The following is a 17,757-nucleotide window of genomic DNA, read 5'->3' as shown; positions in this document are numbered from 1 at the left end:
TTTGATGTTTTTATCCTTAAAGAATTTTATACCAAGCATCTCCATGAGATGGAGTGTGTACCTGTATATGTAGCATGTAAAGGGCATATTGTTCTAATACCTAGAGAGCCATGCATAGTCATTTATCATGTGATCTTGATGATGACATATATATATTTTCTAGTTTAGTTCAATAGGCTATGTTAGGAAGCTCTTTACCACTTAAGAATGGGCCATGTGTTGAATAGATGCTTTTTGAGTGGACCATATTGTTGTTGTAAACTCTGAGAAGTGGAGTTTTACATTCGAAGGGGAGTTTGTCAAGAGGTTAAATGAACCATTATACAAAGGAACATCCTACTAAACATGTAGTTGCAACAATTAGGTACCCATGCATTCCAATAAATGGTTATTCCTTTATATGAACACCCAATAGTTTGGTGATGTTGCACTTTGTTAATAAGGAAGATCTTCAAGTCATAGTGAAAAAATGTTATAGAGAAAAGATTAAGAGGAAATATCTTATGTGGAATCCTATTTAATTATTAATACTATTATTTATTATTAGGTAAAGTTTATATTACTAGTTTCTATGGAGTGTATTTTCGTATAAAAATAATACATATAAAATTTTAATTTATGTCCTCGAGATAAATTTGAATACGACATAATAAATCAAAATAATTAATTTAGTTTGTAAATTTATATAAGTTTAATAATCATTAATATATAAGAATATTAATTTAGAGATATTTTTAACACACTCAAGTTCTTAGATTAATAAAGTCGAAGCACATATGACTAATACATTTTAGAACCAATTAAAATAAAATACACTTAATCGAAATTTAATTTATTCAAAGTTTGATGAGAGAAAAGATAATGTTTAAAAGTTTGTCAATCATGAACATATCAACGTAAGAACCTCAGCTGTAGTACCATCTTGCGTAGCTCCTCTACTGTAACAGCCATTGGATTTGCAATTTCCTCCATCTGATTTCTGTTTAGTTTCAAAAATGACTCGATTAAATCACCATCAATGAACTTCTTCGCATCTCTGGTGTACTTTTCATTACTGAATGACCGCCATTGCTCATGGCTTAAGCCCCCTATTCCTTTGATTACCTTGACAAGATTCATTTGCAATTTTTCGAGAATTTGATATTGCTCAAGTGAAAGAGGTGCAATAACACCAATCATACCGTTTATTGTCCCAAATATAACTGTAGCAATGTTGCTGCCCTCCGAGCCCAACGCAGGCAGAGCAAGAGATCCATGCCTGAACCTGTTCACAATATCTCCAAGATGGTATTCACCTTCAACTTCCAATTTTCGTTCCCCTTCAGAATCAGTTGCAAAACCGCTATTTTTTCTCACTGTGAAAATGTTGAAATCGTTCTCTGCGCCCAGGTATATGTCACCACTCAGAATTTCAACAGCCCTCATCCACTTTACACTATTATCACGAGCCCTCTCTTCCAACACAGCTCCCTGCTCCCCATCACTGTTGTATTCCAACAAGTATATAGATTTCATATGATCCCCAACTACGATAAAATCTCCACTACACTGAACATGCTGTGAGAGTATATGACCATGATGTCCACATCCATACTTCAACGTTCGCGAAGCATGCATCCATTGGTACACCTCAATTGTTTCGTTGATTCCTGCGACTAATTTTCCATTGAATGCAGTGAGATTGTAAACAGCTCCGTTTGTCCTGATCTCACTAACCAGTTGCAGTTGCCCATCTTCAAACTTAAATACCAAAATTCTGCCCCTGCGAGATTCACTGTCCACACGATAAACACACGCTGTCCCGACACAAATATAGAGATTGTTGTCATCTGCAAATGAACAACTCAGAATGCAAGATCCATGTTCATCAGTGCCAAGGGCAAATGATGAAATAATATCAAATGTTTTATCATTTAACAGATGCACGAAGCACTTTACTGTTTCTGTCATCATCTTGTATCTGTGATCATATTCATACTTCTCACTGCAAATGGCAAATGTTTGAGACACATCTTGATGGCAAATACGATAAGCACGTTCCCTAAGAGATCTTGAGGAGGAGAGAAATAACTGAAAGTCATCAATAGACCCAATAGTAAGCATATCTTTCTTGACAATTGCAACATTGCCAGGAAATGAAATTGAATTGAAAGAACACATATGATTAACATCTTCCAAATTGACATTACTATACACCAAACTCCCGTTGCTACTGGTAATAACTGCAGGCCTGTCCGATGCTGCGAACACTTGAGTTATCATCTTATTGCGAAGAGTCGTGAGAGTAACTGCTTTTGTACCCAATGAAATCTTGTTCCCATGATCAGAAAACTCTCCGTTGTTAATATTCAATGCAGGAAAGTAATATAAATGCCCATCAGCAAGACCACATAGCAAGTATGAAATCCCCTCAAAATCACAAAGGAGAACAGATCGGGGTGGAACGTTTTCCACAAAGTGGATCCTTTTAATGCACTCCAGACTAGGAAGAGAGTAAAGCCTAATGCTAAAGTCTTTCCACAGTCCAACAACTGCCAATTCACTCCGGTTAGGATTTTCACCAATAGGACGTATATCCAGGCAAGATACATCAAACTCAACGGCCAAACGTTTCACTTCTGTTAATCCTCTTTCTTCAATTTCCAAGTAGACAAGCTGACTCCCTCCAATGGCCAAAAAAATCTGAGTAGCATTAGCTGTAGCTACAATTATAGATAATCCAGTGGGTGCTCTCCATTCATACAAAAAAATTCTATACAATCCACTTACCAATCTCACAGAACCTGCTGTTACCTGAATAAGCTGGTCATGAATAGCAACTTGACAAAATAAGGAGTGAGCATCAGAGACAAATCCTTGTATTTCTGTTTCTTCTAGCTCATCTTTTGAGTTAAATGCAAGTATACGGGTCTCACTGACGAAGCTCACCACCAAAAAATTATCAAAACTGTCGAGAGTTGAGGATCTAAAGACCATATTCCTTTTATGCCTGAAATCTCTGCAGATGCCTCCTCTGTTGAATTTGTAATTTCAACCACGCTCGTACTACTCCAAAACCACCACAGTGAAACCACAAACCGCCCAGAGCATATCGCACCGCTTTTGTGTAAAAGCTGTTTCCGTATTTTTGGCTCCGATGCGATTTGGTGCAGACGAGTGTCTCTCACCTGACATCAACATCTCTCACATATCTGGAGGTAAAATTCAGCATTAAAGTGGGTTCCGATATCTTTCTCCACCGTCGGATCTGCTCCCGTGTTCTCCGTCGTTGATCGATTGAAGCTGCATACAAACCAACGTCAAATCAAATTGCGTGAAGAGTTTGAATTTTGTTGTTGACCCCCGAGAAGGGAATTAAATGTCTTTAATGTTTTTCGTAGTTTTTGGTGGAGGCCTTTAATTTTGGTTATGGGCATATGTCCCATAGGGTATACGTTATATGTTTTTACACGGCACGTAAAGTTTTTTTATGGGTGTTCGTTGTATGTTTTAATAAGTTATGTTTTGTATTAAGTTTTATATATATATATGAACCATGTGAAAGTGTGTTTAAGGTCGTAGCGTTGACCATTAAAAAAAAAGGGGAACGATGGAGCAGTAAAAATATAGTGTGCTCTGTATTATTTTGTATGGCACACGGGAGGTAAAGAAAAACAATATAGATATACTTTGTAATGTTCAGTTTTACTTTTGTAATGGAACGGTGAAAACGCAAGGTGAAATGAGAATGTTTTATGTGCTGAAGGTTTTGTAATATCCATGAGCGCATTTGTTTTGGATGCAAATGTAATTTGTTTTTGATTTACAACGTGTAAAAAGAGTTTTACACCAGTAAATGTGAATGGAGGTTTTACAGCAGTAAATGTTAATGGGAATTTTTCCAGCAGTGTAAATTCTCATATGGAGACAGAGTGAATGTTTTTTTTGTTTTAATGAATAGAAATCTTTTATGGTGGTGAAATACTCTGTTTCTCAGTGAAATTTTTTTTAAGCTTCTCTGTGCACAAAAGGATCCTGTGGAGGTAAAACAGAGCATTGCCTCTGTGTGTTTGAATCTTGGTTTTTGGTATTTTTCCCATCAAAAATATCCAACATTGGTATGAGAGCAGGTTTAGGCTCTTTGAAGGTGACAAAGAAGCTGAAGGGAGGAGTCTTTTGTTGCAGCAGTAGATCTTCTCCAGCAGAGTAAAGTCTCAGGCAAAGGATTCAGGTATCCCAAAAGTTTTTTTTATGTGTTGCTGAAGAAGCAGTGATTTGTTTTAAACATACAGTCAAGGATTTAGAGGCATAGATCAGAATGCAAGGAATGGCCAACACAAGCACTGGTATGGGTATGTTTAACACCCAACTCCCACAGTTTAATGGGAAAAACTATGACTATTGGGCAATAACCATGACAACCCTGTTTGCCTCTCAAGGTTTATGGGAAACAATTGAATCTGGGTTTGAAGAACCAGCAGATGAAAATGAGTTCAATGCATTAACTCAGGGAGAGAGAGATCAGCTGAAGAGCAATAGGAAGAAGGATTCAAAAGCCCGTATGTTTTTGTATCTAGCGGTAGACCAGAGTGTGTTTCCAAGGTTAGCAGCAGCTAAGACAACAAATGAAGCATGGCAAACCCTCAAGACAACCTATCAAGGCATGGAGAGAGTGAAGACAGCAAAATTACAATTGCTGAGAAAAGATTTTGAGAATCTGTGCATGAAGGAGTCAGATAACATTGACTCATTCTTCACTCATGTGATTGGTGTAATCACACAAATGAGAACTCATGGAGAAACCATTGAAGATAGAAGGATTGTGGAGAAAATATTGAGGGTCTTACCCTCAAGGTTTGATGCCATAGTCACCACCATTGAAGAGACAAAGGATCTCTCAAACTATTCAGTTGATGAGCTACATGCATCACTGATAACACATGAGCAGAGGTTGAGTAGGAATGAAAACTCATCTCTTGAGCAAGCCTTCAAGACCCAGATGTCCTTTGGAAGAGGAAGAGGTCAAGGAAGAGGAAACCGAAGAGGAAGAGGCAGAAGCCAGAACAGAGGTGGAAGGAACAGCCCATCAAATGCACAAGGAAGAGGCAGCAATCCAAATCAGAACCAAGGTCAAGGCAGCAGCCAACAAAGAGATCAGTATCAGGCTCAAGGACAAAGGTATGATAAATCTAATGTTCAATGCTATTATTGCAAAAAGTATGGACATTATGCTAGTGATTGTAGAAAGAAACAACATGATAAGAACAACAGACAAAATGCAAATGTTACAAGAGAAAACAACAGTCAAGAAAATGTCCTGTTAGCTTGTAACATGGCTGAAACACATAGCGAGGACATATGGTTTTTAGACTCAGGTTAAAGCAACCATATGACAGGAAACATAGCCTTCTTTTCTGCCCTAGATAAAAATGTGAAATCAGAAGTCACACTAGGAACTGATAGTAAAGTGTCTGTTATGGGAAAAGGAGAAGTAAAAATATTTTCAAAGCAAGGAGAAAGGAAAACCATAGCAGATGTATACTATGTCCCCGGAATGAGATGTAATCTCTTGAGTATTGGACAACTTGTCCATAAGGGGTACAATGTTTTCTTTAAAAATGATGTATGCACCATCATGGATATACCACCCAGCAAAAGATGCATTGTTGAAGTGAAGATGACAAGGAACAGGATGTTCCCTCTCCGGATCAGGGCAGACATGAAGAACAAAAGGGAAATGGCAGCAGTCACCCAAGAGGCCTTCCAAAGCGTGCCAAAGGATGAGAACTGGTTATGGCACTTGAGATTCGGGCATCTAAATTTTGGAGGTCTAAACTTATTGAGCAGAAAAGGAATGGTAAAGGGATTACCATTGATAGAGAAACCGGACAGCCTATGTGAAGGTTGCATTTTGGGAAAACAACACAGAGAAAGTTTTCCATCAGGGAAGAGCATAAGGGCAAAGACACCCTTAGAGATTATCCACTCAGATTTGTGTGGACCAATGCAAGCTCCATCATTAGCTGGCAGCCTATATTTCTTGACATTCATTGATGATTTTACAAGAAAGACTTGGATATATTTCTTCAAGAACAAAAGTGAAGTGTTTGAGAAATTCCAAAACTTCAAGGCATTTGTGGAAAACCAAAGCGGGCTGCATATAAAAGTTTTGAGAACTGATAGAGGAGGTGAGTATATCTCAAATGAATTCCTAAAGTTTTGTAGAGAAAATGGAATACATAAACAATTCACAACTCGGTACACTCTGCAGCAAAATGGAGTTGCTGAAAGGAAAAACAGAACCATCATGGAGATGTCAAGGAGCATGTTGAAGGCAAAGCATTTGCCAAATGAGTATTGGGCTGAAGCTGTACATTGTGCAGTTTATATATTGAACAGGTGTCCTACAAAAGCAGTCTTGAACAAAGTGCCAGAAGAGGCATGGAGTGGGAGAAAGCAAGGAGTCACCCACATGAGAGTTTTTGGGTGTGTGGCCTATGCACACATACCAGATCAACTAAGGAGGAAGTTGGACAGCAAAGGGAAGAAATGTATCTTCATTGGATACAGTGATGAATCCAAAGCCTACAGGCTGTACATCCCATCTACCAAGAAGTTTTTTGTCAGCAGAGATGTTTAATTCATTGAAGAGGAAGCTTGGGATGGAAGCATAGAGAAAACAGTGAATGTTAAAAACTGTTTGTCTCATGATGAAGATGATGAGGAGGTGGCTGAAATGCATCCCCAAACAGCAGCGCCAACACAAGGACAGCAAGGGACACCATTGAGGATAAATGAAAGTGCTTCTCCAAGCACACCACAAGGAGGAAATTCAAGTGCATCTTCAAGCACTTGCACACCAAATGAACGAGGTAAGAAGTTTAGAAATCTAAGTGATATTTATGATGAGGGAATGAATTCCTTATTTGCCTTGTATTGTCATGTTGATGATCCTATTCATTTCGAGGATGCAATTAAAGATAGGAAATGGATAGAAGCTATGGATGAGGAGATGAATGCCATAGAGAGAAACAAAACATGGGATTTGGTTGAGTTACCAAAAGGCAAAGAAGTCATTGGTGTGAAATGGGTCTATAAGACCAAGAGCAATGCTGAAGGCAAGATAGAAAGGCACAAGGCAAGGCTGGTTGTCAAAGGGTACAAGCAGTAGTATGGTAGAGATTATGAGGAGACTTTCGCCCCGGTTGCAAGAATGGAAACCGTGAGAGCAGTGCTGTCCATAGCAGCACAAAACAAATGGAAAGTCTACCAAATGGACGTGAAGTCAGCATTTCTAAATGAAGTGTTAATGGAAGAGGTCTATGTGGAACAGCCTCTCGGATATGAGAAGAAAGGTGAAGAGCACAAAGTGTGCAAATTGAAGAAAGCTCTTTATGGGCTGAAGCAAGCGCCAAGAGCATGGTACAGCAGGATAGATTCATATCTATTGGATAATGAATTTGACAAATGTGAAGGAGAGCCCACAGTCTACATCAAGGAAAAGGATGGTAAAATTTTAATTGTTGTCTTGTATGTAGATGATGTTATTTTCACTGGAAATGATATTTATCTTATTGAGAATTTTAAATCAGTCATGAAGGAAGAATTTGAAATGACTGACATGGGTTTGTTGAGATACTTCTTAGGCATAGAAGTAGATCAAAATGAAAAAGGAATTTTTATATCTCAAGCAAGATATGTAAATCAAGTTCTGGGCAGATTTAACATGCAAGAATGCAAGGCAGCCATCACTCCCACAGTGATGGGATTAAAACTCAGCAGAGAGGACAGCAGCAAGGATTTTGATCCTAGCTTGTATAAAAGCATTGTGGGCAGCCTTATGTATTTAACAACAACTAGGCCTGATTTAATGTATGCTGTTAGTTTGATTTCCAGATTTATGGAGAGGCCAAAGGAGGCACATTGGCAGGCAGCAAAGAGAATTTTGAGGTATGTCAAAGGTACCAAAATGTTTGGAATTTTATATCATGCCTCAGAACATTCAGATTTGGTTGGATACACTGATAGCGATTGGGCTGGAAGTGTAGATGATCGGAAGAGCACCTCCGGTTATGTTTTTCATATGGGTTCAGGAGCCATTTCATGGGCTTCTAAGAAGCAGTCCATTGTAGCATTGTCTACAGCAGAGGCTGAATATGTGACAGCTGCAGCAGCAGCATGTCAAGCAGTCTGGATGAGAAGGATGTTGAAGAGCTTAGGCCAAGAGCAGGCAAAAGCGACAGTGATCTTTTGTGACAATAGCTCAGCTATTGCATTGTCAAAGAATTCAGTGTTTCATAAGAGAACGAAACACATTGATACAAGGTTCCACTACATCAGAGAATTGGTGAACAATGGAGAAATTATCTTAGAACATTGCAGGACTCAGGAACAGGTTGCAGACATCTTGACAAAGCCATTGGATCAGAAAAGCTTTGAATTTTTGAGGAAGTGTTTGGGTATGACCGAATGCCCAGCAGTTGAAATTAAAGGGGAGTGTTGAATTTGTAATTTCAACCACGCTCGTACTACTCCAAAACCACCACAGTGAAACCACAAACCGCCCAGAGCATATCGCACCGCTTTTGTGTAAAAGTTGTTTCCGTATTTTTGGCTCCGATGCGATTTGGTGCAGACGCGTGTCTCTCACCTGACATCAGCATCTCTGACATATCGGGAGGTAAAGCTCAGCATGAAAGTGGCTTCCTATATCTTTCTCCACCGTCGGATCTGCTCCCGTGTTCTCCGCCGTTGATCGATTGAAGCTGCATACAAACCAACGTCAAATCAAATTGCGTGAAGAGTTTGATTTTTGTTTTTGACCACCGAGAAGGGAATTAAATGTCTTTAATGTTTTTCGTAGTTTTTGGTGGAGGCCTTTAATTTTGGTTATGGGCATATGTCCCATATGGTATACGTTATATGTTTTTACACGGCACGTAAAGTTTTTTATGGGTGTTCGTTGTATGTTTTAATAAGTTATGTTTTGTATTAAGTTATATATATATATATATATGAACCATGTGAAAGTGTGCTTAAGGTCGTAGCGTTGACCATTAAAAAAAAGGGGAACGATGGAGCAGTAAAAATATAGTTTGCTCTGTATTATTTTGTATGGCACACGGGAGGTAAAGACAATGTGTGTTCGCAGCAGCGAAAAGGAACCAGAGATGTATGCACAGCAGTGCACAAGATATACTTTGTAATGTTCAGTTTTACTTTTGTAATGGAACGGTGAAAACGCAAGGTGAAATGAGAATGTTTTATGTGCTGAAGGTTTTGTAATATCCATGAGCGCATTTGTTTTGGATGCAAATGTAATTTGTTTTTGATTTACAGCAGTGTGTAAAAAGAGTTTTACACCAGTAAATGTGAATGGATGTTTTACAGCAGTAAATGTTAATGGGAATTTTTCCAGCAGTGTAAATTCTCATATGGAGACAGAGTGAATGTTTTTTTTTTGTTTTAATGAATAGAAATCTTTTATGGTGGTGAAATACTCTGTTTCTCATTGAAATTTTTTTTTAAGCTTCTCTGTGCACAAAAGGATCCTGTGGAGGTAAAATAGAGCATTGCCTCTGTGTGTTTGAATCTTGGTTTTTGGTATTTTTCCCATCAAAAATATCCAACATCCTCGTTGATTCTTACACCATGTTTGAGCACGCGAAGAGAACCGTCTTTGAATCCTCCAGAACAAGTCACAATGTATTCCTCACGTTCAACAACACAGAAGTCCACAATTGGACCAATGTTAACAAATGTTTGCAAAACTTTCACATGTGAACCTCTTTCATCAGGCTGCAGATCCAGTTTAATAAGTTGTGAATCTCCATAGCTTGATCCAATGTACACAGCTCCATTATCCAAATAGGAAATTGTTGAAGCAGCAGATGTTGACCCCAGATGATATAGTTTGAGACCAGTAGCCCCAACTTGTTAAATTCTAATTTTGAACAGCGCGGCGGCTTCAGGAAAACCACCCCGGTTTCCCCGCACCACCTTTCGGCAAAGGCGGTTTCCGTAGCGGGGGTGCCTCCGCAATCACACTCCGCCACGCGTCCCTAGTACGACGCTGAAAACCGCCCTCTCCCCGACTGCTAAAGGTCTTTTTGTTTGCACGACCTTGACGTGCGAATTGCGTTGGATCGGGTCAGGAAGCTCGGATCTGCACGAAGCTGCGCGGACTTTAACGACCGGGCCCGACGAATGAGGTGGCGACACATGGCACCGAAGTGACATCAGCCGACCCCGTCCGCGTCAAAATGAAATTTTTTTTGGTTGACCGCCGCGGAAGAAAGGTCATGAAATTTAATGTGTCTACGTAGAATTAGGTGGCGGCTTTTAATGTGGTGATGGGCATACGTCCCATATGTTATTTTTATATATGTTTTTATATATATGTTATGTAAGTGGTGTGCGGTAGTAGTTCTGTGTAGTTTTTTTTTTTTTGTTGTGAGTGGTGGCTACGCACGATAGTGCGATTTTCTTTTGTAAATGCACAACAGTGCGATATAGAAATTGGAATGTAATGTCTTGATTTAGCCATTGAAGAACAGAGGGCTGTTTATGTAACATCCACAGCAGTGGAAAACAAAAGAGAAAGAGACAGAGTTTGTTTTGTAAATCCCTCTCTGCACAGAGGATGAAATATGTATCAGTCTTTTTGTTTTAAATCAATAGAAATGTGTTGTGACTGTGTAATGGACTGTGTTCTGAGTTAATTTTTTTTAAAAGAGGTTCTCTGCAAAAGATCCTGGACAAAAGAAACAGAGCATTGCCTCTGTGGTGGTTATTTTTATTTGGTTTTGGTATTTTCCCATCAAAAATACCCAACAGTGGTATCAGAGCAGGTCCAGGCTCTTTAAAGAAGTTAAAGAAGCTGAAGGGAGAAGGTTGTTGCTGCAGCAAAACTTCTCAGGCAGACAGAAGACTCAGACAACGAAGGATTCAGGTATTTTTCATAGCTATCTTGTTTGTTACTGAAGAGATAGTCAGTGTTTTAAATACACAGTCAAGGAATGGCTAGCACAAGCACTGGTATGGGTATGTTTAATACCCAGCTCCCACAGTTTAATGGGAAGAACTATGACTACTGGTCAATAACTATGAAAGCCTTGTTTGCTTCCCAAGACTTATGGGAAATAGTTGAGGAAGGTTTTGAAGAACCAGCAGATGAAACTGAGTTCAATGCATTAACTCAGGGAGAGAAGGATCTGCTGAAGAGCAATAGGAAGAAGGATTCAAAAGCTCATATGTTGTTGTATCTAGCAGTGGACTAGAGTGTGTTTCCAAGGTTAGCAGCAGCTAAGACAGCAAATGAAGCATGGCAAACCCTCAAGACAGCCTATCAAGGCATGGAGAGAGTGAAGACAACAAAACTACAATTGCTGAGAAAGGATTTTGAGAACTTGAGCATGAAGGAGTCAGATAACATTGACTCATTCTTCACTCATGTGATTGGTGTAATCACATAAATGAGAACTCATGGAGAAACCATTGAAGATAGAAGGATTGTGGAGAAAATATTGAGGGTCTTACCCTCAAAGTTTGATGCCATAGTCACCACCATTGAAGAGACAAAGGATCTCTCAAACTATTCAATTGATGAGCTACATGCATCACTGATAACACATGAGCAGAGGTTGAGTAGGAATGAAAACTCATCTCTTGAGCAAGCCTTCAAGACCCAGATGTCCTTTGGAAGAGGAAGAGGTCAAGGAAGAGGAAACCGAAGAGGAAGAGGCAGAAGCCAGAACAGAGGTGGAAGGAACAACCCATCAAATGCACAAGGAAGAGGCAACAATACAAATCAGAACCAAGGCCAAGGCAGCAGCCAACAAAGAGAACAGTATCATGCTCAAGGACAAAGGTATGATAAATCTAATGTTCAATGCTATTATTGCAAAAAGTATGGACATTATGCAAGTGATTGTAGAAAGAAACAGGATGATATGAACAGTAGACAAAATGCAAATGTTACAAGAGAAAACAACAGTCATGAAAATGTCTTGTTAGCTTGTAACATGGCTGAAACACATAGTGAGGACATATGGTTTTTAGACTCAGGTTGCAGCAACCATATGACAGGGAACATAGCCTTCTTTTCTGCCCTAGATAAAAATGTGAAATCAGAAGTCACACTAGGAACTGATAGCAAAGTCTCTGTTATGGGAAAAGGGGAGGTAAAAATATTTACAAAGCAAGGAGAAAGGAAAACCATAGCAGATGTCTATTATGTCCCCGGAATGAGATGTAACCTCTTGAGTATTGGACAACTTGTCCATAAGGGGTACAATGTTTTCTTTAAAAATGATGTATGCACCATCATGGATATAACACCCAGCAAAAGATGCATTGCTGAAGTAAAAATGACCAGGAACAGGATGTTCCCTATCCGGATCAGGGCAGACTTGAAGAACAAGAAGGAAATGACAGCAGTCACCCAAGAGGCCTTCCAAAGCATGCCAAAGGATGAAAATTGGTTATGGCACTTGAGATTCGGGCATCTAAATTTTGGAGGTCTAAACCTATTAAGCAGAAAAGGAATGGTAAAAGGATTACCATTGATAGAGAAGCCGGACAACCTTTGTGAAGGTTGTATATTGGGCAAACAACATAGAGAAAGTTTTCCATCAGGGAAAAGCATAAGGGCAAAGGCACCCTTAGAGATCATCCACTCATATTTATGTGGACCGATGCAAGCTCCATCATTAGCAGGCAGCCTATATTTCTTAACATTCATTGATGACTTTACAAGAAAAACTTGGGCATATTTCCTTAAAAACAAAAGTGAAGTGTTTGAGAAATTCCAAAATTTCAAAGCACTTGTGGAGAACCAAAGCGGGCTGCATATAAAAGTTTTGAGAACCGATAGAGGAGGTGAGTATATCTCCAATGAATTCCTAAAGTTTTGTAGAGAAAATGGAATTCATAAACAGTTTACAACTCAGTACACCCCACAACAAAATGGAGTTGCTAAAAGGAAGAACAGAACCATCATGGAGATGGCAAGGAGCATGTTGAAGGCAAAGCATTTGCCAAATGAGTATTGGGCTGAAGCTGTACATTGTGCAGTTTATATTTTGAACAGGTGTCCTACAAAAGCAGTCATGAACAAAGTGCCAGAAGAGGCATGGAGTGGGAGAAAGCAAGGAGTCACCCACATGAGAGTTTTTGGATGTGTGGCCTATGCACACATTCCAGATCAGCTAAGGAGGAAGTTGGACAGCAAAGGGGAGAAGTGTATCCTTGTTGGATATAGTGATGAATCCAAAGCCTACAGGCTGTATATCCCATCTACCAAGAAATTTTTTGTAAGCAGGGATGTTCAATTCATTGAGGAAGAAGCTTGGGATGGAAGCATAGAGAAAACAGTGAACATTAAAAACTGTTTGTCTCATGATGAGGATGAAGAGGAGGTGGCTGAAATGAATCCCCAAACAGCAGCACCAACACAAGAACAACAAGGTACACCATTGAGGATCAATGAGAGTGCTTCTCCAAGCACACCACAAGGAGGAAATTCAAGTGCATCTTCAAGCACTTGCACACCAAGTGAACGAGGTAAGAAGTTTAGAAATCTAAGTGAAATTTATGAAGAAGGAATGAATTCCTTATTTGCCTTGTTTTGTCATGTTGATGATCCTATTCATTTCGAAGATGCTATTAAAGATAAGAAATGGATAGAAGCTATGGATGAGGAGATGAATGCCATAGAGAGAAACAAAACATGGGATTTGGTTGAGTTACCAAAAGGCAAAGAAGTCATTGGTGTGAAATGGGTCTACAAGACCAAGAGCAATGCTGAAGGCAAGATTGAAAGGCATAAATCAAGCCTGGTTGTCAAAGGCTACAAGCAGCAGTATGGGAGAGATTATGAGGATACTTTCGCCCCGGTTGCAAGAATGGAAACCGTGAGAACAGTGTTGTCCATAGCAGCACAAAACAAATGGAAAGTCTACCAAATGGACGTGAAGTCAGCATTCCTAAATGGAGTGTTAATGGAAGAGGTTTATGTGGAACAACCTCTCGGATATGAGAAGAAAGGTGAAGAGCACAAAGTGTGCAAATTGAAGAAAGCTCTTTATGGGCTGAAGCAAGCGCCAAGAGCATGGTACAGCAGGATAGATTCATATCTATTGGATAATGAATTTGACAAATGTGAAGGAGAACCCACAGTCTACATCAAAGAAAAAGATGGTAAAATTTTAATTGTTGTCTTGTATGTAGATGATGTTATTTTCACTGGAAATGATATCTATCTTATTGAGAATTTTAAATCAGTCATGAAGGATGAATTTGAAATGACTGACATGGGTTTGTTGAGATACTTCTTAGGCATAGAAGTAGATCAAAATGAAAAAGGAATTTTTATATCTCAAGCAAGATATGTAAATCAAGTTTTGGGCAGATTTAACATGCAAGAATGCAAGGCAGCCATCACTCCCACAGTGATGGGATTAAAGCTCAGCAGAGAGGACAGCAGCAAGGATTTTGATCCTAGCTTGTATAAAAGCATTGTGGGCAGCCTTATGTATTTAACAGCAACTAGGCCTGATTTAATGTATGCTGTTAGTTTGATTTCCAGATTTATGGAGAGGCCAAAGGAGGCACATTGGCAGGCAGCAAAGAGAATTTTGAGGTATGTCAAAGGTACCAAAATGTTTGGAATTTTATATCATGCCTCAGAACATTCAGATTTGGTTGGATACACTGATAGCGATTGGGCTGGAAGTGTAGATGATCGGAAGAGCACTTCCGGTTATGTTTTTAATATGGGTTCAAGAGCCATTTCATGGGCTTCTAAAAAGCAATCCATTGTAGCATTATCTACAGCAGAGGCAGAATATGTGGCAGCGACAGCAGCAGCATGTCAGGCAGTATGGATGAGAAGGATGTTGAGAAGCTTAGGCCAAGAGCAGGCAAAAGCAACAGTGGCCTTTTGTGACAATAGCTCTGCTATTTCTTTGTCAAAGAATTCAATGTTTCATAAGAGAACGAAACACATCGATACAAGGTTTCACTACATCAGAGAATTAGTGAACAATGGAGAAATTGTCCTAGAACATTGCAGGACCCAGGAACAGGTTGCAGACATCTTGACAAAGCCACTGGTTCAGAAGAGTTTCGAATTTTTGAGAAAATGCTTGGGAATGACCGAACGTGCGGCTGTTAAAATTAAAGGGGAGTGTTAAATTCTAATTTTGAACAGCGCGGCGGCTTCAGGAAAACCACCCCGATCTCCCCGCACCACCTTTCGGCGAAGGCGGTTTCTGTAGCGGGGGTGCCGCCACAATCACACTCCGCCACGCGTCCCTAGTACGACGCCAAAAACTGCCCTCTCCCCGGCCGCTAAAGGTCGTTTTGTTTGCACGACCTTGACATGCGAATTGCGTTGGATCAGGTCAGGAGGCTCGGATCTGCACGAAGCTGTGCGGACTTTAACGATCGGGCCCGACGAATGAGGTGGCGACACGTGGCACCGAAGTGACATCAGCTGACCCCGTCCGCGTCAAAAATGAATTTTTTTTTGGTTGACCGCCGCGGAAGAAAGGTCATGAAATTTAATGTGTCTACGTAGAATTAGGTGGCGGCTTTTAATGTGGTGATGGGCATACGTCCCATATGTTATTTTTATATATGTTTTTATATATATGTTATGTAAGTGGTGTGTGGTAGTAGTTCTGTGTAGTTTTTTTTTTTGTTGTGAGTGGTGGCTACGCACGATAGTGCGATTTTCTTTTGTAAATGCACAACAGTGCGATATAGAAATTGGAATGTAATGTCTTGATTTAGCCATTGAAGAACAGAGGGCTGTTTATGTAACATCCACAGCAGTGGAAAACAAAAGAGAAAGAGACAGAGTTTGTTTTGTAAATCCTTCTCTGCACAGAGGATGAAATATGTATCAGTATTTTTGTTTTAAATCAATAGAAATGTGTTGTGACTGTGTAATGGACTGTGTTCTGAGTTAATTTCTTTTAAAAGAGGTTCTCTGCAAAAGATCCTGGACAGAAGAAACAGAGCATTGCCTCTGTGGTGGTTATTTTTATTTGGTTTTGGTATTTTCCCATAAAAAATACCCAACACAACTCCGTACTGATGGGCGATGGCCAGCAAATGAAGGGAGCCCATGTGGTCACCTAGCAGGAATCGAAAACCATCAACTCTGCCATAAGCTCTAGTTATAGTCATAGAGTTTGATCTTATTGGAATTGATCTTACTGGAATTGATCCAGAGTTACTGCAATAGAGAATTCTTTGCTCACCAATTATAATAAGCCCTCCTAAAGGCATGGGAACGGGTATTAACATACAAGCACCATCATCCACATTGGCCTGTGACCAAGGCCCCTCGTTAAAACCCTTGCCGTTTAGATCAACCTCATATGTCTTCACATGCCGTTGATCATTATGAATATTATCTTGGTATTGGTACAAAACCGCAATTGTAGGCTTTGAACAACCATACAAGAATTTCATATCCAAAATTTCAAGTTTCTGATTAAAACTGATATCGAAAGCTTCTTGAAATTGTCCAGTATTGTCCATTGGTATAACTTTGAATAGCCCATCATAGAGGTGGAGTCCTATGACCCTACGATCCGGATCTATGTTACCAATCTGCCCATGCTCTGGAGGACGCCCAGCACCATTTGAGACATCTCCCATTGTTCTCGTAATGAGCTCACCAACCTCGTTATCCCACTGAAGAACACAGAACTTGCGCTTTTCTGTGGAAACAAAAAGAGAATCCTGCTGCTCCCCAAGAGGTCGAAAAACCTCCAGCGTTGCGATTCGGCCATAAATGGGTACATCAAGAATTTGTTGCAAACGTCCAGAGGAGAGAGAATGGATCTCAATCCAGGTGCTTTTTGCAATGATGAGATTAATGTCGCGAGGACCAGTAAAGTTGCCCACGCAACAATGAGTCACAGCAGTGGGTTTGTGAGCCGTGACAACGTAGTTCCAGATACTCATTTTCTTCCCCCTCGGAGACTTGAAAATCCTATGTTCTGTTTTTAATTTACATCCACAAACAAGCCGTCAAACTCAAAGTCTCTCAAACACCAGCAACCGGGGAGACTTATATATATGATATAAAATGGGTATAATCTTTACACACATTCATCTATAGATAGAATGCGTGGGTTTGATGGGTGAGAAATCCCATAATTTTGGCCTTACACAGCCCAAAATTATTATGTAAATTAAAAGTCAACCTATGTATAATAATAATAATGGTCTTCAAATTGGCATTTGGTGCCAATAAGCAAGTTGGTATTGAAATTTATTGTAACGAAGTTGGTACAATTTATTTGGTATTGAAATTTACTGTAACGAAGTTGGTAATGTAGGGTAAACATAGTATTTTGGAGAGACTTATTATGAAATTGGCTTAGATTTATTTTCATTTGAATCCAATGATCAAATTTCTTGATATGTAAATTATTTTTAAAATGAAAATAAATTTGATCCCTGTAGATCTAGAGTTAAGATGGATCTAGATTGGTTTAATTTTTCTTTTAAATCAACTATATTCCACCAAAATACTATGAGTTCCCAATACCAAGGACCATTTTTATTATTATTTTTTATTTTAAAATGTTTAGTTTACATGACATTACGTGTAGATCTAGAGTTAAGATGGATCTAGATTGGTTTAATTTCCCTTTTAAATCAACTATATTCCACCAAAATACCATGGGTCAATACCATGAGTTCTCAATACCAAGGACCATTTTTATTATTATTTTTTATTTTAAAATGTTTAGTTTA

The 17,757-nt window shown here is 39.3% G+C and overlaps 1 protein-coding gene across 1 annotated transcript; it reads right to left on the bottom strand.

Moving 5' to 3' along the window:
- Nucleotides 1-891: 891 nt before the first annotated feature.
- LOC149147048 (DNA damage-binding protein 1-like) lies at nucleotides 892-16,959 on the bottom strand. Its single transcript, XM_089441697.1, is given in 5 exon segments — nucleotides 892-2,966; nucleotides 2,969-3,008; nucleotides 9,610-9,922; nucleotides 16,079-16,538; nucleotides 16,599-16,959. Coding segments are annotated over 5 exon segments (3,249 nt in total).
- Nucleotides 16,960-17,757: the final 798 nt, after the last annotated feature.

This window comes from Pinus tabuliformis, chromosome 9, assembly GCF_031772625.1.
Source record: "Pinus tabuliformis cultivar Carrire ecotype Pingquan chromosome 9, CPIR1, whole genome shotgun sequence".
NCBI lineage: Eukaryota > Viridiplantae > Streptophyta > Pinopsida > Pinales > Pinaceae > Pinus > Pinus tabuliformis.
The sequence above is the reverse complement of the archived record's forward strand: the minus strand, read 5'-3'. Positions and strand labels throughout refer to the sequence as shown.